The sequence below is a fragment of the Eptatretus burgeri genome, chromosome 17, assembly GCF_056783735.1.
Source record: "Eptatretus burgeri isolate ZD-2024b chromosome 17, Ebu_testis_v1, whole genome shotgun sequence".
Classification (NCBI taxonomy): domain Eukaryota; kingdom Metazoa; phylum Chordata; class Myxini; order Myxiniformes; family Myxinidae; genus Eptatretus; species Eptatretus burgeri.
Window position 1 is genome coordinate 57,856,284 of NC_140977.1, and position 22,159 is coordinate 57,878,442.

General features: G+C 41.5%; 1 protein-coding gene and 1 long non-coding RNA gene across 3 annotated transcripts in view; one reads left to right on the top strand and one right to left on the bottom strand.

The window, feature by feature from the left end:
- LOC147010221 (uncharacterized) overlaps window positions 1-1,013 on the bottom strand; it is an 8,583-nt gene extending 7,570 nt beyond the window's left edge. Inside the window, exon 1 of the long non-coding RNA XR_015052951.1 lies at window positions 853-1,013. This is a non-coding gene — a long non-coding RNA (uncharacterized LOC147010221). The remainder of the gene's footprint in view (window positions 1-852) is intronic.
- A 102-nt stretch (window positions 1,014-1,115) lies between these two features.
- On the top strand, window positions 1,116-21,834 carry LOC147010222 (desmin-like). Of its 2 annotated transcripts, none has more exons than XM_085862521.1 (10): window positions 1,116-1,649; window positions 2,346-2,548; window positions 5,853-5,913; window positions 8,391-8,486; window positions 15,992-16,159; window positions 16,362-16,487; window positions 16,849-17,069; window positions 17,870-17,913; window positions 18,327-18,409; window positions 21,588-21,834. In XM_085862521.1, exons 1-10 carry the CDS (start codon window positions 1,260-1,262, stop codon window positions 21,627-21,629), a joined length of 1,434 nt encoding a protein of 477 aa, XP_085718647.1. In that variant the 5' UTR covers window positions 1,116-1,259; the 3' UTR covers window positions 21,630-21,834. The 2 variants fall into 2 exon arrangements, with proteins under 2 accessions (XP_085718647.1, XP_085718648.1); XM_085862522.1 differs by lacking the exon at window positions 21,588-21,834 and adding an exon at window positions 20,996-21,052.
- The last annotated feature ends 325 nt before the right edge of the window (window positions 21,835-22,159 follow it).

Sequence of the window (22,159 nt, forward strand, 5' to 3'; positions counted from 1 at the left end):
CATATATATATATATATATATATATATATATATATATATATATATATATATATATATATATATATATATATTAATCATCATAACACAATGGATATATCATCATAGTAACACAATGTGTGAACATATATATCATAGTAACACAATCAATATATCATCATAGCAACACAATGTATCGATATATCACCAGAGTAACACAATGGATATATCGTCATAGTACCACAATGTGTGTACATATGTATGTATATATATATATATATATGTATGTATATATATATATATATATATATATATATATATATATATATATATATATATTAATCATAGTAACACAATGGATATATCATCATAGTAACACAATGTGTGAACATATATGTCATAGTAACACAATCAATATATCATCATAGCAACACAATGTATCGATATATCATCAGAGTAACACAATGGATATATCGTCATAGTACCACAATGTGTGTACATATATTGTATATATATATGTATATATATATATATATATATATATATATATATATATATATATATATATATCATAGTAACACAATGGATATATTATCATAGTAACACAATGTGTGAACATATATATCATAGTAACACAATCAATATATCATCAGAGCAACACAGGATATATCATGACAGTAACACAATGTGTGTTCATATATATATATATATATATATATATATATATATATATATATATATATATATATATATATATATATATATATATATATATATATATATATATATATATATATATATATATATATATATATATATATATATATATAATCAAAGTAACACAATGGATATATGATCATACTACATCATTCAAACCTTAATATTGAGCACTGTTCATCAAAATGTTCAGATCATGGCTGCCTGAACTGTCATGTCCTGGAGGCGAAGACAGCTGTTTGAAGAATTTGTCGTGGTAGGAGAAGCAGAGAAAAGCTGGCAAGGTATTGACATTTACTTGAATGGTGGGCGAGGGATGACGGGTCCAGTGAGAAATGGTGAGGGGTGGATGGAAAGGCAGCTGCAGGACCAAATGGGGAGGATGAGAAACCATATCTATCGTCCTATATATAAATATAAATATAAACTGCTGTGCCGTGGTTCGTGGAGTCGTCGAAGTGAGCTGCATCGTACGGGGCAGAGAGGTGAACGAGGGAAAGGTAGAGTTAAGCGGGAACAAGACAAACACTTAGACCCCAAAGCTTAACAGGGAACAAGGCGCAACCATGAGTCAGAGCTACAGCACTCTCTCTTCTTCATACCAGCGCTATTTTGGAGGAGGCCCCAAGTTGTCCTACTCCCATCGAGCTTTTTCCGGAGCTAGACCCATCATGGGAGGTAGTCGTGTTTTTGTCTCAAAAAACCGGATGTTGGGTGGCGGCTCATCCTACCACTTCAGCGGTAGTGGTGGTGGTGGTGGTGGTGGTGGCGGCGGCATGGGTAGTGGAAGCTATAGCTATCAGAGGGTCTCGGGTCTTGGATCTGGAGCCGGTGCCGGTGCAGAGTTGGATTTCGCACTCACGGATGCTGTCAACACAAATTTCATGGAGACCCGCAAGACCGAAAAGGCCGAGATGCAAGATCTGAATGACCGCTTCGCCTCGTACATTGATAAGGTAAATGTGATCAAAATAAATAATAAGACTTGTAATTGAAGGACACAAGGGGACAGATCGTGTGTGTGTGTGTGTGTGTGTGTGTGTGTGTGTGTGTGTGTGTGTGTGTGTGTGTGTGTGTGTGTGTGTGTGTGTGTGTGTGTGTGTGTGTGTGTGTGTGTGTGTGTGTGTGTGTGTTTTTTTTTTTTAATGTGCATGGATGTATGCCTGGTGTTGGCTAAATGGTTAGGGTGGTGGGCTTGGGATCCTAGGATCCTGATTTCAAACCCCCATCGGCTGTTGAATCAATACCAGGTGGGGTTGACTCTGTCATCCTTCCGAGGTTGGCAAAATGAGTGCCAGCTTGTGGTATCCTGTGTCGGAGTGGCGACCTGTCCAGGATTGTGTCCAATAGCCAAGGAGACTGTTAAGGCAGCACCAATGCTCTGCACAGAGTATGGTGTGTGTGTGTGTGTGTGTGTGTGTGTGTGTGTGTGTGTGTGTGTGTGTGTGTGTGTGTGTGTGTGTGTGTGTGTGTGTGTGTGTGTGTGTCCACACATTGGGAGAAAATGTTAGATTTCAAATGGGAGACATTTTACTGCTCGTATACCTCGAGTAACGACTTGTTGATGTCATGACCAAATAATTGCAATGACAGTCATCCATCCACAAATTACTATTTTAGCAAAGAGAATCCATCAACATGTTTTCCCGTAGGTCCGGTTCCTGGAATCTCAGAACAAAATGCTGACAGCCGAGTTGGACCGCGTGAGGGGACAAGGACCCAGTCGGCTCAACGAGATCGTCGAGGCTGAGTTGAGGGAGCTAAGAATCAAGGTGGAAACTTTTGGAGGGGACAAGACCAGACTTGAGATCGAGAGGGACAACCTTGCTGACGACAATGAAAGATTACGTCTAAGGTGATGTACCTCTATCGTCGAATTGCAACCCGGTTCAATATGAAGTAGTGTGTCGCAATGGAATGTGTACACACATTCGCACACTCAAAACGTTGAGGGATTCCGATATTTAACCTGGAGTTTCTTCGGACACGGTGTTGGCGGGGTGGGGGGGGGGTTATTTGCTGCACATATAGACAATCTCGTGTCTCTCATCCGCATCTCTGGTTCCACCCCAGCCTTCCCAGCCCCCACTACCATTTAGCGTCGCGGCAACACCTCCACAAGGAGTCGAAAAATGGAATGGAAGTAACCTCCACAACAGGGTAGAACAAAAGCCAACCTTTTTTATTATTCATTGAGGTGTCACATTTATGAAATGGATTGTTGGCCGAAAATATTTTGGGTTTATCAGTGTTAATACCGTTTCCATGGTTACGACCAATTTTCCTAAATCCTCCAAAAAATTTAACAAATGAGAATAACTTTGCCAATAAAGGCCATACAGGCATAGTTTTGATGACAAAATGATGCTTTCTGTGTTTTCTACTTGTTCGAAACATGAAATGATGACTCTTAGCACTTGCCCTTACCTAATTTGCATAAATCCAAGATGGCCGCCACTATTTCACATGCTCAACTTCATAACCTTATTTTCCATCTTCTCGATGGGATTTTTCAAAGATCTAAAGTTTCAAAATAATCTACAAATTCAGGAGAAGTTTTTATAAGTAGTTTTCTGAGAGCATTTGCCATTTGCCATTATTCAATGTGGCTGCCACCATGTATAGTAATTTACTCGCAAATCTGGATCTTCGGTGGTGAAATAGCAAACATGATTTGACTCCGTTTGAAAACTTGTCTTTTCTATCTCACCGATTTAATCTGATAGGAAAACATAATAATTTGTATTCTTGAAACCACATCATTTGCATGAATCCAAGATGGCCACCACTTCCACTGTTTGATATAACTAATTTCAGAACCCTATTCCTTGGTTTCCGGATGGAATTTTGAGATGATTTAAATTTGTATATTTAACTACATATATGTAAAAATGTAATTAAGCTCCTGGTATTCTGATTACTCAATATTTTATATGCAATAACTAAATAGGGACTATTTCCCTTGTGATATGATGCTATGGCACAAGGCAATGACCTTAAAGTTGTTATTTTGTGCACCACTCTCACCACAGTTGCTCCCATCCATTAAGCCCTTCTTGTTGACACACCGGTTGATAGTCACACACCACATTTAGGATGAAATTGGCACATGATTCTGCATCTACTTTACTTGGTGGATCATGCATCATCGCAGTGTCTTGGATGTAGGCCATGTGCTTTCTGAGAATGCCAGCGGTTGTGTGTCGTACAGTATCTCCATCTCACCTCTATTGGATACATCAGTTGATGTTTGGTGCAGCTCATCCTGCTCACTATCTTCGTTCACTTCATTCATTCAAAGCGAGAGCTTTTCCAAGAGCAGCACCAATGGCCAGTTCACTTGAACATACAATATCAGATTGTCCATCGAGTTGAACAAACACTAATTTCCCACCATAATGATTGGTGAGAAAGGTCTTTAATTTCCAATACTTGGATTGGTCTGCATCAGGAAGGCCTTGTTCAGAGAGTCTTTCAGTGAATAACAATCTCAGCTGTACTCATGTTGTGACTGACATATCTTTGGACAAAGGTGTTTCATCAATTTCCCTGGTCAGGGATTTGAAGGCTTTGTCATGTGCAGAATCTTCTTTATCATCTGTCTTCTTCTGTGAAGCAGTTATATCACAGTTTGAAATATATTGTAATTTACATGTTCTATGGTATTTTCCATCATATGTGAAGAGGTCTGGGTGAGCAAGCATCCGTCGGTGTATAGTTCCGTCTTGTCTTCTTTCTGCAGCTGTGAGCACTTTGTCTCGAGTGCTTTGTCCAATTGCTGTTGTTATTTTGGTTAAGTTTTACCCTTTCCTTTTCTCAACGCCACGGATGAAGCAGTGTTTTGTTATATCAAAGTTATATGTTTCATATCTACTCAGTTTATGTGTTGAGCTACCTGAATCACTGGTTGCTGCACAGCGATTCTTATGACTATCACATGCTTGAAATCTTGACAAAGATATATTGTGAGTTTAGCTTACACGACATGTGGAAGGATACTTTTAGTCTTGTCTTTGGTGGAATATGTGGAAGGATACTTTTAGTGTCAGTGCCGGAATGGCATCTCGAATGTTCCACAAGCTATTATAAACTACATCTTTCCTCATGTCACTTGTTCTTATTATGGAAAGTAGTCCTTCTCGTGTTGCAATGGTTATTTTTCGTCCTTGTCTTTTAGTTTGTTGAAACATACGATGCAATTTGAAGGATCCACCTTCAGACGTTTAGCTGCGGGTTCACCAGCATCCATTTTCAATCAAGCTTGTGATTCATCGATCTGACAAACGAACAAAACAACATTTGAAATATGTGCAAATAAATTGATGAGCAAAAAGCATTCCTTTGAAAGAAACCTCAAAAACCATGCAAGACATTACCGAAGTTTATAAAGGTCCAAAATATACAGGTGTCGTGTGCTTCTTTTGGCATGGCATGGCTGCCGTATTCATTTTATACAATTGAATGATTTCAGAAATCAAACTACCAATACCTTAATTTACTTTCTACAGATATGTAAATAATTTGGAATCATCTCAAAATTCCATCTGGAAACAAATAGGTTTATTAAATTAAACATATCAAACAGTGGCATAGACGACCATCTTGGATTAGGAAAATTATGTGGTTTCAAGAATACAAATTATTATGTGTTTCTATTGATCAAATTAAATCAGTGAGAAAGAAAAGACAAGTTTTCAAATGAAGTTAAATCATATGCGCGACTTCACCACCGAAGATCCAGATTTGTGAGTAAATTACGATATACTACGACAGCCATATTTGATTTGTACAAATGCTATTGGAATGCGATGTTATCGAATGCTATCGGAAAGCTGCTAATTATAAAAAAAAAACTTCTCCCGAATGTAGAGATTCCTTTGAAACTTTAGATCATTCAAAAATCCCATCGAGAAGATGGAAAATAAAGTAATGAAGTTGAACATGTGAAATAGAAGCAGCAATCTTGGACTTATGCAAATTCGGTAAGTTTGCATATTAGGTCAAATATTTTTGGCCAACAATGCATTTCATAAAAGTGACACCTCGATGAATAAAAAAGAGGTTGGCTTTTATTCTACCCTGAGTAGGGGGTACCCCCTCTGAAGACCCCCTCAGGCTGCCAGACTAATTGGTTATCTCTTTGTTTGTGATGTGTGCAGATTAGACGAGGAGACACAGCGAAGGATTGATGCGGAAAGAGCTCTGGCAGCTTTTAGAAAGGTTTGAATTTTCTACCTCTTCATCCAAAACTAACATTATTTTTTTTAACTTTTCCTTGTATCTACCTGGGATTCTTCATGCCATGTTCACATGAAGTTATTTTTGCCTGAAAAATAAATTACAGTTTCAAATCTCATTTACTCTTAGGAAGGAATCTCATATTTGGGCTTGCAGGATGGCCTAGACTAGAGGTACGCACACTCGCCTCTAAGCTGTCTAGCATGGGTTTGATTCCTGACTCAGCTAGAAACTGTCATCCTGGTGGTTTCACGGGGAAGGGTGATCCATCAATGTGCGTGTCGTCCTTTGGATGGATGTTAAACTGGTGTCTTGTCTGCCAGCATTTGTTGGTGGACGTTAAAGATCCCATGGTGTCCTTCATGAAGAGTCATCAAGCTATCGCTGGTACCATGGCCAAATTCCAAATTTCTGCCTTTACTAGTCGAACTAGGCCTGGCCAGCCAGTTTGTGAAGACTTGGGCCAAGCTTCCCCTGGTTGATTCCACAAAAGAGGTGGGATAATGGTGGCTGTAAATGAAGAAGAGGAGGAAGAAGAAGAAAAGAAGGATTCTCATCGAAGGAAGGATTCTTTGGAAGGATTCTTATCTGCACATCTTCCCGTCCTTGCCACCTTTATGTCACATTCATGTTTCCTTATTAAGGACACATCAAGTAGTGCGAAGCAGTGATTTTTTTTCTCCTGTTTTATAAATTACATTATCATTTTAAACCCCTTCCACTTTCTCACCCAACTTTGTTTCTTCTCCTAACCCCACCCCGTTTGCCAACTTAATGTCCTCTAATTTCCTGTCCTCCCTGGATATTCACTGCCCCACTTTGACAGCCCCCCTCCCCCACATTTGTGGTGCTGATGTTGCTGTGTATGTCAAGACTTCCATTGTTTATTGTCTGTAGTCCTCACTAACTTCTTCAAGACGTTTGAGTATACCTCTGGCTGTGTATACCTCTCCACAACTATAATAATCATAATAATAATAATAATAATAATAGTATTAGTTGTACATCATGGGGTGAAAAATATTTTTGACAGTGCTGACTTGCACCCCATTACCTGTGAGTTGCACAACCTGTGAGCATGGGTGGATTCCAAAAGGTTTAGTTTCCAGAGAGAGAGAGAGAGAGAGAGAGAGAGAGAGAGAGAGAGAGAGAGAGAGAGAGAGAGAGAGAGAGAGAGAGAGAGAGAGAGAGACAGAGAGAGAGAGAGAGAGAGAGAGAGAGAGAGAGAGAGAGAGAGAGAGAGAGAGAGAGAGAGAGAGAGAGAGAGAGAGAGATAGAGAGAGAGAGTTGCAGGCATCATGTTACTGTTGGTACGGTAACGAATAGTACCATATCAACTTAGTGAGACTTCAATGCGCCTATCTCATTGCTATATTATCAAAAGTATCGGGACAGTGAGGAAACATAATTGATCTATAACCGTTTGTTCGTTTTCTGATAATTTGTATTCATCAGGCTATTGTGCCTGATTAAGCCGGCTGTGAAGCCGGCGAAACGTTGCCCTGAGACCGGGTCTGCTCACACTTTTTTGCTCAAGTTAGTGGAGTCGATGTCATTTTTACTTTTGGTTGGAAGCACCTTCTTATTCTTTAAAAACGTGTAATCCCAACTGCCCCAATCTTATACAATATATATATATTTTTTTTTTTCAGTATATATACCGAATGTATAAAATATATACCAAAAGGTAATGACTGCAATGGCTGAAATGGCTCTCGTCTTCCTCAACGACAGCGAACGTACAATGAAAGCAAATAGACACATACTGTTTATAGACATACACATACTCATATACTGTTTCTATTCAAATTCATACATGTACACATACACACACTGCCTGCATTTATCAATATGAGAGATGAAAAGGTGAAAAGGATCTTATTATGAAAAAGTGAATGAGTTGACGTACTTTAGAATTAATAAGTTGGAACACGGGTTAGTCATCAACATTTATACCAGGAATGAACTTTGTTTTAAGTTTGTTCGTCCAAAAAGATTCGCATCTCAGGATCATGGTGTGTGATTGCTTTGCAATTGATTCGATGGCAGAAATTTGAATGTCATCTGTTGAGTGATCTGGTCGATTGGAATGTATCGTGTAAGTCAGGTAGAGATTTTCCCTGATTGGTGTGAAAATTTCTAATCTCTGAAATTATTAAAGCGGGTATGGAGTGTGTTCTCCGTTTTTCCAACCTATTGTTTCATACATCTTTGACAAGTGATTCGGTTTATGACCCATGTATATTTACAATTTATATAGCAGGTGATGGGGAACTTGTGTTCGGTTAGTTTTGGAAATGTGTTCATTAAATCCATTATTGAGGACATCTTCGGTTTGGTAGAACTTCGCGAGGTTCAGTAAAAGCCTGTTTTGTCTGCCATATGACTAAAAAATAAAAAAAAATGAACGATGTAGTCATGGAATGAATGAGCGATGACATTTGGGATTTCGTCCACAGGATGTTGACGATGCGACCCTCGCACGCGTGGACCTCGAGCGGCGCATTGAGGCTCTCCATGAGGAGATAGCCTTCCTGAAAAAGCTACATGAGGATGTGAGTTTTGTGCTTCTCATATTCGATTGTCCTTATCCATTCACTATAATTTATCATTCATTCATAAAAATCATTTACTCGTTCGTTATTCATTCATTCATTACAGATTCAACGTCGCTTCACTGATTTTGTCAATGTTGGATGTCCAACATACGATGACATTCATGGAGTGTTCAAGGATAGGGTAGACAAAATAGATGTGATAAACATTTCACCAAATATCCGAGACATTGTGTAAATTTATTGGACATTGGGGGGTAAACTTCATGATATTTCAATAAGACTAAATTTTTTTGAAAGAGGGATATTTAAATACCGCATCAGGAAGTTGGAAACGAGGTTGTCCTGTTTGGTGTTCCCTTCGGAACACATTGCTCACGGTTAATGGATCTCGGGTTCAAATTCCGTGATCATTTCCTCTTTTCTTGGGTCTCACTCTCAGCCATGATCTCTGTTGGACAAGCCACATTTCAAAGTTGGCCTCCAAAGTCAGACGCCGACTGGGCATCTTCCGTCGTGCAAAGTCCTTCCTCAGCACACCTGAACTCCTCTCTACCTACAAGGCTTTCATCCACAGCCCGATGGAGTACTGCTCTCCCCTCTGGACTGGCTCCCCTGCCTCACATCTTGCTCAGCTAACGCTGTCGAAAGCAAGTAGACCATGGGCCGCCGTAGACCCCCATCCCCCCCCGGGGATTTTTGTAGACTATGTTTTTCAGATAGCTTGACTCATGCCCGAGCACAATCCAGTTGTCTGCAAAAAAATCGGTGGTGGGTGTGGTCGTGACACTCCCCGCAGTAACCCCACCCCCCCATTCTGAAATAAGGAATTTGGTCTTTGTAAATATCTTCGCTATCCCTTAGGCTAGGATGCTGAAATTTCTCATACTGTACCGTTGGGTCAAGTCTTAACTGAAAATCTCAAAATTAAATCCAAGATGGCCGCTATAGTGACATCACAGTGACGTCATTTACGAAAAAGTAATTTTCAGGCTGTTTTTAGACCTAATTTTGGAATTTGTCATTTGTGGATGTTTTTTCTTTAAAACTTGTGCATAATTTCTGTTGTTCACGAGCTCACTGCCATCATACATGTAGTATTCACAGATTGTTGAATTGATGTTGATGTTTATTGATTTCTGTATTTCAGTTTAGATGAGACTTTTCAATGGCCGACAAGAAGAAAACAGATGGAAAACCCTTGAAATTAAAGACCAGTTCACGGTCTAACGCCAAACATTCGCATGAAGGCTTATCCTGTATTATACACTGTGTGAAACACACCTCAGACAAAAAAAGTTAGACCACTTTCAGATGTTAGTTTCTCGAAGATAGAAGAAACAGTGGAACTGCGACAGAAGAGAGCTAATGCCAGTGAAAGGCTTGATGATATTTGTATGGAGGTACCAAAAACTTTCTACAAAAACGTGCACGGAGCACACAGATGGTGTTATACAAATTTCACGAACACGTCCCGCTTCCTCAAAAAGGAAGGGTCCTACTGAAGACGATGAAGTACCATGTAGCGCCAAGAGACGCAGATCCTCAGAATTATCTGCAATATTAATTCCTACGAACAAATGTCTCTTCTGCGACAGATCACGTAAAAAGGTACAGGGAAGGAAGAGAGGCTTGCGAAGTGTGTTACAAGTAGCGCAGAAGAGTCAATCAAATCAGCTGCTGAGAAAATGAAAGTTGCCAATATATTGGCGAAAGTACAAGATGTTGATTTAATCGCCCGTGAGGCACACTACCATCCGTCGTGTCGTAAGCGTTATACACGCACAGGTGATCGGCATGAAAAAACTTATGTAGACACTTCTGTCGTGAAACAACAGAATGCTCATGCAGCTGCATTTGAAATCAAATTGCAACAAATCCATGGGGCTAACGTTGAAAGAGTTCCAATGCTCAAGGACCGATATTTGCAGTTTATGTTGAGCAATAGCCCCGAATTTTACAATGTCAATTACAAAACTGACAAGATAAAAGCAAAGTTGAAAAAGAAATTTGGAAGCAAAATAAAGTTTCGGCAACCTAATTACAGGAGTGAACTTGTGTATTCGACGGAAGTTCCAAAAGTTCAGGCCATCGAGTCTGCATTTGAGGTTGCTGCATCCGACCTGAAACGCCTTGAAGAAGCAGCACTACTCCTAAGAAGACTTATTCTTGGCTCCAAAGAAGAATCCACAGAGATGCCTTGGCCACCTTCACCGAGCTTCTTACTTAGTGGAATTATCCACCCACCTACTCAATTGCAAGATTTTCTCTCCTGGGTGATGACTGGAAAGAAATCTGCAGATGCGTCGACGAAAAGAAGCAGATTGGTTGATTCCTTTGCTGAAGATATTTGCCAAGCTTTGACAACAGGGCAATGGACAATGCCCAAACACCTTCTTCTGGGTATGACACTAAGGCATGTGACTGGTAGTGCTGAAATAGTCACTCTATTGAATCGATATGGACACTGTGTTTCCTAGTCTCGTTTTCTGGAACTGGAAACGGCCATGTGTAAGAGCATAGTGGAGAGAGAAGGCGTTATTCCACCTTCAATTCAGCCAGCCGGAAATGTTGTTAGTCATCTATGCTGGGACAATTTTGACCTGAACGAAGAAACACCTTCTGGTCCTGGCACAACACACACGGCCCATGGGATAATGATCCAGGAGGTTCTTGTAGATGCTTGCAGCAAGCCCTCTTGCATTCAAGTTCCCGTTCTCAAGAACAAGCAGCGCTCAGTGGTTTACAATCTTCAAGAGATAGAACCATGTTTTGTCAATACCAAGACTGAACCATCCCTTGTAGTATCCATCAGTGATGCCCCACAAACAGACACAGAAACTTGGGCCCAATGGTCTGATACAGTGTGGGTATTTTGCAGGGCACTGCTGCAGAACGTGACCCAGATGGTACCTGGATGGGCTGGTTGGGTAACCATGACAGCGAAGAGCAAAGATCACAAGGATGTGTCATCATCACAGTTGACTACATGGCTCCCGTGAATGCCCCGGTTACTGAGAATGCCACTGTCCAACACTTCCTGAAACTTTCCCAGGCAGCATCCAGAGAAGTGGGCCAGCATGACACAATCGTGACGTTTGACCTGGCGGTGGCAAAAAAAAGCATATGCTCTTGTATGGCAGAATAACCGTTTGTTTGAAGACGTAATTGTCAGGATGGGTGTTTTTCACACTACCTGTGCATATCTTTGTGCTCTTGGAAAACGGCTTCAGTCCAGTGGCTTTGAGGAAATAGTAGTGGAAGCTGGAATCTGCGCCAGTGAGTCCATTAACAAAGTGATGTCCGGTAAACATTACAACAGAGCATTGCGTTTTCACCTGCTAACACTTGAAGCCTGAGAGTGTCTATTGTTGAGGGCTTTCGAGACATCAGAGGGGCAGATTATTGGAGACGAAACAAGAGGCCTCCTGCAACGCTTATCACTCATTCCAAGTAAGGAGAATCTATCGGAAACTCTGGCTAACAATAGCTGCACACGGCTGCTGATGCTCGACAACAATTTCAAGGAATAGGTTCGCAAGGGAGAAATGGGGAAAACCGCTCAGTTTTGGTTGGATTATATGGATAAAGGATGGCTGGTCTTGATGTTTCTCAGAGCAACCAAGGAGGACAATTTGGATCTTCATCTGTGGTGTCTGCAAAACCTGTGTCGCATGTTTTTCAGCGATGACCGACCAAATTATGCAAGATATACAACGGTATACATGCTGACTCTCCTAAACCTCCCCAGTTCCCATCCTGGAGCTCAAGAGCTTTTGCGGTTAAATGGATTCAGTGTGAACAGATCCGAGGTGCAGTCATCGAGAAACGCAGTTGATCTTACCATTGAACAAACCATCAATCGACATGCAAAATCTCACGGGGGAATTATTGGATTCAGCAGAAACTATTCTGCTTACTGCAGGTGGTGTATGACAAGACACTCGCGGGCAGGTTATGTCCAAGCCACCATGGAACCGACAGGAATGGAGAGTCAAGGATGTTCAACACACAAGGATATAAGGACCTCAGAAATACTCCGCAGTGAAACCGATGTTCGCAAGGTTGTTGATGCCATCACAAGCTTCATTAACCCTTTCGATGTCGAGGATAAAGATGTCCTCTATTGTCTGTCATCAGGAGTACCAGCTCCACCCGAAGTTGAGCAGGATCTTCTCTCAGCGGACAATCGTGGGAAGATATTACATGAAGCATTTGTAAAAGAAAGGCTAATCAAGAAAGAAAAGAGTTTCCACGAACCAATCAAGAAACAGAAACTCAAAACATTTGCGTCACTTGCAAAGTCAGTTAAAGTTACAGGGACAGACAAAAAAAAACTAAGAATGTTGTTGCACAACGGAATGTGTTTGGCCAATTGATATTGCTGGCTCTTAAATACAACATAAGCATGGAAAAGGTCCTCAGTTATCCATTGGGGCCCATTCCATGGGCTCCAGCAACAGCTACAGGATCCCCAACGAAAACAGACAAGGCCTAGCTAATGCATACCCTGGAAGGACATGTCCGCTTACGAAGATCCCACGTGACTGGAAGAAGTTTCTGTGTAACTCAAAGAACAAAACACAATACAACTTACCAAACTGCTTCTGCTGGAATGGAAAACGCCGAAGTACTCTGCAAAACTGGTCGAAAGAAGAATCCTGTTTGTCTGTGGGAGAGACTGCACATCCATCACAAGCTCAGATGGTACAACTACTGAATCAGGAGATGTGGAGGAGCTACATTCGACTCAAGAGGAAGCAGACGCAAGGATGATTCTGCACTGCCTACATGTGGCTTCACATTCCTCATCTGAGTCCACAATTGTAATTCGATCACCAGACACAGATGTATTCTTGTTGCTGCTGAAATTTGCGCAAGATATTCAACAGCGAGTGTTATTTGACACAGGAGTCAGCAACAAACGACGGATGATTGACGTTCATCGTGTAATCGCAGAAGCTGGAAAAGATATCTGTTCAGCACTTCCATCCGTTGCATGCATTTTCTGGGTGCGACACAACGAGTTCATTCGTACGAAAGGGGGAAGCTGCTTCCTTTGAAGACTCTTAAAGATCATCCGGATTTCTTGGCTACGTTCCTCTCATTAGGAAGTTCACCTGATGTGAGTGATACTCTTTATCCGACGTTAGAGCACTTCACATGTTTTGTTGTACAGGAAGAAATCAACATCATCTGATATCGACAAGCTACGTACCGAGCAGTTCTTGGAGAGGTTCAAGCCAAAATCTGGATCATCGTTGACCAGTTACAATGGAGTTGACTTGAGCATACTAGCTCCATGCCGGGCATCACTGCGGATGCACGTACAGAGGGCTAATTACCAAGAACTGGTCTGGTGCAGGGCAGACCAGGCTATGCCAGATGTACCAATGCCAGGTGGGCACGGTTGGTGCATAGTAGATGGCGAATTGGATTTGCAGTGGACGGAGGGAGATTTGATGCCGAAAGAGCTTGTGGATTTGTACGATGAACCGGAAGATGAGGATGAAGAGGAAGAGGATCTTCCAGAAGTTGAGAGTTTTGAAGATACAGAGGAATAATTGTCCATGTTTTCCTTCGTGCTAGTCCGTTATTATACAGCCAGTACATTGGAACTTATAGAGAACACTGCCACGAGTTTCACCACGTGAACGGTTGTTAGTTGTTAGACTCTACTGTACCATTTGCAAATATACCAATGTCACAAGTTTAAACTTGTTCTTGATAGGTTTAGAGAACCTGGACAACATATATATTGGTGGATTTATTGTTTATCAACATATGCTTCAATAATCCTTGATGCTTGTCCACTAATGCTGAGATTTGCTAATTGGAAACGAATATTGGCACATGCAAAATAAAACGTATCATTTCAATTTGATTTCAGTTCAATTACTAGCGATGGCTAATTGATAATATGACAAGTGATTGATGTTCATATCCGTGTGATAATGAGAGCATCTGAATTAATTCTGCTAAGTAATAATCAACATGTCGGAGATGATTGGAGAAAAATGCTGAAAAATATCATTTTCTGTTATGACGTCACTGTGATGTCATTGATCTTTGGGTCAATTAAATTTTCTTCATGTTTTTATAAAGAACAGCTTTTCTAAATACAGCAAGGTGAAATTCAGCAAGATTCACTCAAAAGTACACAAGAAAATAGCAAAATCTCACCCCACCCACATTCCTAAAATTATCAAAATTGCGTCGCCATCACCGACAGGTCGGTGGTCTCTGTCTTCTTCTGCCTAATTTCTGGTCTTGCACTCTCTGCCCCCTCCTTTATTTGTCCCTCCCTCCCCCCAAGTACCTGCAGGATGCACGTGATCCACCAGCAACCCCCTCTGAGTGAAACTACCTAAATCCAGAACCACTGCTCACCTCCACTCATTAATTTTTTTTCCCTCTCTTTTCCCACCTGCGGAACCACGTTCCAAACTTAATCTTCCCTTCAGGTCTTCAAGCCAACTGTTCACCACGATCTGAAGTCATCCCCCATCCAAAACCATGATCCTTTCTCCACCCGTTAAACCACCCCCACCTCTTCAAAATTTTTGCTTCTATCTCCATCTTGTCCACCCCTTGCGTTCTCCCCTAACCCTCATCGTTACCTGTCTAAGGAGTTTGACATGTACAAAGGGTCAAGTTACCAGATTTAATGGTGTAATGGTTGGAGCGTCCGCTCTGAGTTTGGGAGGTCGGTGGTTCAAACCCCATCCGAATCATACCAAAGACTTTAAAAATGGTATGTGCTGCTTCCTTGCCTGATGCTCAGCATTTGGAGGATAAAGCATGGGAAACTCCATGGGGCAGCATCCATGAGGAGCATCCTCCTTAATTGCTCTGCTGAGTGTGGCAATTGAAGTGATGTCACCAAGGCGTCACCAATAACCAAAGTTCCTCTGCCCAAACTCACCGGCTGTTTGGTTGGAGTCAAGTCTCGTGTTGTCTCGTGTATTTATCTGCATGTCTATGTATGATTTGCGTTGAAGCTCCTTCAAGAGCCGAAGACCATGGAGACCAAAAAAACTAAAAACTTCAATGGATGGAGTTAGATATGTACACTTGACAAAGTTTTGATTCAGTCATTATCTGTTACTGTGGGTAGGACAAATACAATCCACATTTGTAGTGATCCAAGTATTGTGAACTGAATATCACTATAATCTACCCACATCACTCTACCGTGACATCTGTCATACCTCTTACCACAACTAAACATGACCCAAAAACTACAACCCTCTTCCATGATTTCACTCGTGACACGTGCCGACCTTGTCCAAAGCTCCCACACTTACCACACTACGGTCTTCTACCTTGACCACAGTAACACCCCTATCATAATCCGAACTCCGAATGAATTCTACCCCAGGACTTAAAATAGTAGAATATGAAGAATTTCTAAATAACTTTTTAAGAACCAAAGTCATCCATAATCCATGATGACCAACAACTCAATGTTGATGATCGCACAACTTCCCGTTTCCTTCCTCCAGGAGTTGGGGGAGATGCGAAGCCTGACCCACGAACCGATGCTGGCACTGGAAGGGCAGCCCGATGCGAAGGGTGCTGACCTGGCGGCAGCCCTGAGGGAGGTCCGCACCCAGTTCGAGGGGCTTGCCACCCGTAACATGCAAGAGGCTGAGGAGTGGTACAAGATGAAGGTAACGCTCTTCAAAGTGCGGTCACTACCACTCAATCGTAGCATTTACAAACTTTCATGAAGCAATAATCAGTAATCAAATATAGTTCAGTGTGATCCAGTAAAGAGGGTCATCAGCTCTTAATAAAAACAACAACAATAATAATACTTGTTGATTTGAGGTTATACAATCTCACGTGACCTTTTCTCTCTGCATTCCGAAGTTTACAGACCTGTCTGAAGCAGCGACCAAGCATAGCGAAGCTCTCAAACAATCTCGCCAAGAGATCATGGAGCTGAGACACCAGATACAGACCTCTGGCTTGGATGCCGAGTCACTGAGAGGCGCTGTGAGTAAAAGGACTCGACTACCACATCATCGCAACGGTACTCTTATGTGCAAAGGACTGTGCACCATTGCACACATGTACTCATGAGCACACAAAACATCAGGATATGGAACGAGTAACACGTAGCACCATGGCTTCAACATCTGCACACGTTCTACATGAGCACATGACATCATCATGAGCTTGCAGTTTATTTATTGGGCCACTGATGACGCCATCAAAATCACACGACGTGTCATCGTTATACTGTTACGAACCAAAATACATATTTGTTTGCTTCCGATGACCTTTGCCGAGTGTCCGTAACCATCAGAGTAGAGCTTTGTGCTTGACACCTTGATGTCGGTGGATGCGTGAGCAGAACGAAGGCCTCCAGAAGCAACTTCGCGATCAAGAAGAAAGGCAAGCAGCTGAGCTGGCCGAGAGGGATGAGATGGTGGCCCATCTGCAGGCCGAGCTATCCCACCTCAAAGACGAAATGTCCAGGCAACTTCGCCACTACCAGGAGCTGCTCAACGTGAAACTGGCGCTGGATGTGGAGATCGCAACGTACCGCAAGCTTCTCGAGGGAGAGGAGACACGGTCAGTGGTTTGCTGCGCACTAAGGGTCCTCTGTCCATCCAATCGTTAAACTGACAATGGCTTCAGTACCATTGCCTAAATTGTTTCTATTGGTCGACAAGCTCGGCCACCCAATCAAGATCGGGTTATTTAGACTTTAGTCAACCATTGATGTTATTTAGACTTACAGCTGGAGCAAAAATTAACCCGGGAGTGCACCACAGTAATGATGGCCCAAATGGCCTCATTTCCTTGTTCGAGGTCAATTTCTTGATTTTCAGATATATAAACACACATATATACATACATACATACATACATACATACATACATACATACATACATACAAAGAATTTCCTTGCAGGGGTGGGAGGGGGTGAGTTTGTGACCTTCACCTGTACCTGGGTACCCACCTAGGCACCTGTATGCTAAATTTGGTGGAGATTGTCCCAAAGGTTTATTTTCTATGATTTTCCGACCTACACACTCAAATATACAGAAAATTTCTTTGTTTGGGGGGGATTTTTTTGCCCTTGATGTGACTCTGGGTGCCTCTAGCACGTATGCAAAATCTGCTGGAAATTGGTCAAGGAGTGTGGAATTGTATAAAAAAATCAAAAACGAGGATTCACACTGACACATACACACACTTCACATATATATATATATATATATATATATATATATATATATATATATATATATATATATATATATATATATATATATATATATTTATCCTCCACCCCCTACAATATCTTCACCTGTTTAACTTGAAAAGGGAAACAGTAATATACCTGAAATGTTTGTCTCCTAACCAGGATTGCCATTCCGATGCAACACTACAGTGGTTTCCATTTACATGGTGAGTACACCTGAGTCTGTGTGTGATGAAGGTGGAGGCGAGGGAGGAGGGGGTTAGTTCAGACGACACTATTCTTGATGTTTCCATTTGATACAGAACTAGAGGAGATACAGAACTCTCAAACATGATCGAGGAGCAAATTCCAATGCGATCAGCTGTGGAACATGTAGTTTAGCAACAAACGAGATTATAATCCTCATCTGTGCAATCAATGATTACAATTCTCAAATAAACACTTTCCGAAATTATGTTTCCTCCATCTGTCTATTTCTCTATCACCATCTCTCTCCCTCTCTTTTCTCAATCTTTCTCTCTCTCTCTCTCTCTCTCTCTCTCTCTCTCTCTCTCTCTCTCTCTCTCTCTCTCTCTCTCTCTCTCTCTCTCTCTCTCTCTCTCTCTCTCTCTCTGTCCAGGTGCCGGCATAGATGAGCATGAGACCGAGGTTCATGCAAAGAAGACTGTCGTGATCAAGACGATTGAGACAAAGGATGGAGAGGTATGTCGTCATGTAAATGTACATCCTTTGCTGGTGCTTGCTAAACCACCGATTTAACCTTAAAGGTCACCAGAAACCATCCCCTTACACTTAGCTTGAGCATTCTTGTATTACTCTGACTCTTACAGGGTGGTGCCATGATAGCACACCTTTGTTTGAGCTATACTGAGTTCGATTCCTGACCCGATGATAAACTATTAATCTGTCACTTCGCAGGTAGTTCCATTTTGTATTTGCAGTCCCTCAGACTCGCGTGAGGCCACGAACCCGCCGCCAGCAATCTCTAGTAGATGTTAAACATCCCACGGTGGTATTTTGCAATCGAACGACTGGCACCCTCATCAAATTCCTGACCCATACGGGTAATTCCATACGGGGCGAGACTGGTAATCTATATATTAAAGTGGTGGCAGTTTGCTCTCTGCCTGTCTGTCCATCTGTCATGCTATATCATTACATCTGGGATGTCATTATGGCATCGGACGGCTGACTCCAACATCCGCCATTTATATTTTTAAGCAGTTCAGGCCAAACACGTCGTCGAGCTTGTCATCTTCACAATCGCCATGCCCCACCTTTGCATTTTCGTTCAGTGTGAAACACAAACAAAGCAATTGTAAAAATGATCATCAAATTTCGAAAGGATAGGCATTCCACCAATAAATCTTGCAGGTGTGCCACCACACGAGATGTCACTGAAGGTTAACACTTCCATCATGCTGTTGCAAAATCTTAATCCTTGCAATGGCCACTGTGACGTTACATCGTTACATCGTAACCAAGGTCACTGATTGTCTTTTTGAGTCGCCGATACTGGATGGTGAGAGTCTGAGGTCTACACTCCTTATTCCTAGAATTCTTCTTTCTCCATCTGACATGGATCTTCCTTTCCAATTCCACCGACGACAGTTTCCCGTCAAGTTGGCGTTTGCGATGAGAATCAACAAAAGCTAGAATCATAGCCTACGGTGGGTGTGGAGTCCTGCTTCACACCAGTGCTTTTACTCATGGACAGCTATACGTTGCAATGAGTAGAGTAGAGTGGAGAGTAGGAGACCCACTTGATCTGTGCATCTTTGCCAACCACAGTGAATTCCGGATAAGGAGAGGGACTGACCATGCTGCAGGCCGACTAACCCGCAACATTGTTTATAGTGACACTGAACATGCTGCAGGCCGACAAATCTGCAACATTGTTTATGGTAACATTGTGTAAACTCAGGGGCAGATATGGAGTGACATTTGGAGGGTTAATAACTCCCAAGAAGATGTTGCTTTATAAAAACTTTAAGTGGACTAACTTGGCTCAGTAAACAAAACCTTACATAGTTCATTGCAACAAACTAGGCTACTATATAAAAATCGGACCACTGGACCTGTAGATTATCTGGGCCCTGTCCTCGTGTTATAACCCAAATTTGGTCGCATCTTGACTGGTGGGTCTGGCGAAGAAGGTTTTTAAAGGAATTAATGCAATTTTCCCAAAAGTTGACAGTCGGCCATTTTGACACACTTCCGGTCACGTGACCGGCAAAGCCTCTGTAATTTAACATCAGGGCCATATCCTAATGTTGTACCCTAAATTTGGGAGCATTCTGCTTAGTGGTTCTGGAGAAGATGATTTTTTTGAAGGAATTTATGCGATTTTCCCAAAAATTGACTAAGTCGGCCATTTTGACACACTTCCGGTCATGTGATCGGCATGGCTGCTGCAATTTAACATCCCTACCCGGGCCGAATGCTGTAATCCAAATTTGGTAGGATTCTGACTGGTGGGCCTGGAGAATAAAAATTTCAGTTGGATCAGCCCAGCGGTTTGGCTGGAGAATTCAGAAATGGAGACGGATGGACAGACGGACAGACGGAGCGCCATGACAATACCTTATCTGGAATGTAAATTTCAGATGAACTAAAAATAGAATTACCAGGGGGTTCCATCGCCACATCCCCTCCCCCTCGATCTAACACTGAAATAAGGTTTATTGTTATGTTTTTTTTTATTTTTGTTACTGATTATCACTATTGTTCGCCATCACAAAGCATAAATGATGCCAATGAAAATAAAGGTGATGCGCCAAGAACACTAATTAGCAAAGTTTGTTTTTGTAAGATATAAAAAACAACATGTTTTTCCTCATTGTCACTTTCTTTCACCATCATTGACACTTTCATTTTGCAATTTATCATTTATTTTCACTTCAACGTCTGATCTCTGGGAACATAAAACAAATTCATAACATTGTGTTTGGCAATAAGTGTGCATTGACTAAAATTAACGTTGGATTGTTAGCAGTAAGCATAAACTTCCAGGGGCATGTGAGGCAGCACTTTGTTGCCCATACAACACCAAAATAAAAGGAGGGTTTTCTGTGGGTCCCTGCTTGTCCTTACGATAATTCACGGAACGGTGTTTGTTTGTATGTTTGTTTGTTACTTGTGAAAATCAAAGATTTTTCAAGTATATTGGTTGGTTGCGTGTGTGATTCTGTCTATCTTTTGTTTGTTTGTTGGGTGGTCGTGTCACTAGACTACCCTTATTCTCAGGTTTTCTATCTGTCTGTCTGTTTGTTTGTATGTAATGGACAGCTCTGGAGGCCAGAGGAGTCAACCGATTTTGATAAAACTTGACAGGTAAGTTTATACCAGGATCTCGTTGTATGCTTTTGAGCACCGTTGCTATGGACGCCACCGTTGCCCAGCAACAGGACTTTTAAATTTTTGGAAAAATCGTAATTTTTTCTGAATATCAAAAATCGGCTTCTGTGCTTTTATGCGCACTATAATCAAGCTGTTTTTTATCTTTGCCAGTGGTCAGTATTACATCCAGACTTGCTACTGTACATATGATCAGCATACAAGAACAGGTGGAGTTTAAAAACAAAAGTAATTGTAAAATGGAGTTTTGAAAGGAGTTGACAGATTGTGTTTTAACATCATTGAGATTGAGTGATTTATCTGCAAAGAAACCCCCAAAATATTTATCTCTAAGATCTTCAATCGACAAGTCAGATTAAACATGGCCCTTCCCTTCTGTAATTTGTCGAAAGCCCCGACCCCTCTCCATATCTGACGTACCATCGATGGTATTCGATTTGCAGACATTTATGGGATGTTTGCGGCCTTGTTGGTGTTGATGTTGATGTTGTGAATATGGTGACCAAGTGATTGTATTCCACAGGTCATCAGCGAGAAAACTCAGCAGCACGAGGAGAAGTTGTAGGTTAAACTAGTGAGTGGACCATGAGAGAAGGGATTTTCCTCGTTGACTTCTGCCCTGGACGTGCCACTGAACTCGAACCTCTCCGAGCCTTCTTGTCCCAAACCCAAAGCTCCACGGATCACAAGCAAAATGCACTTCTTTGTTCAGTCATTTGTCCTGTATTTGAACAGGTTCTGAAATAAAACGAGTGCTGAAAAAAATCCAACATTGGAACTTATTTATTAATAACCATACAGCATGGGATGTTATGGGATTTGATGGGATGGGAGGGTCGAAGAGCAACAAGTTAATACATGAGTAGTTTTAGAGTAATCCTTTCACTCAGAGAATAGTAAATGTAGTCATAAAATAAAGGGTAGATAGGTTTAAATAGGTATGTAGACGTGTTGGAGATCGAGTGGTACAGGTATATCAGCAGGAATGGTTGAAAGCTGGGTATGGATGAGTGATTGTGTTGTGGTTGATGAGAGGGTCTCGTATAAAGGTCAATGGGGCTTACTTTTATCATTAACAACCACACAGCATATGGC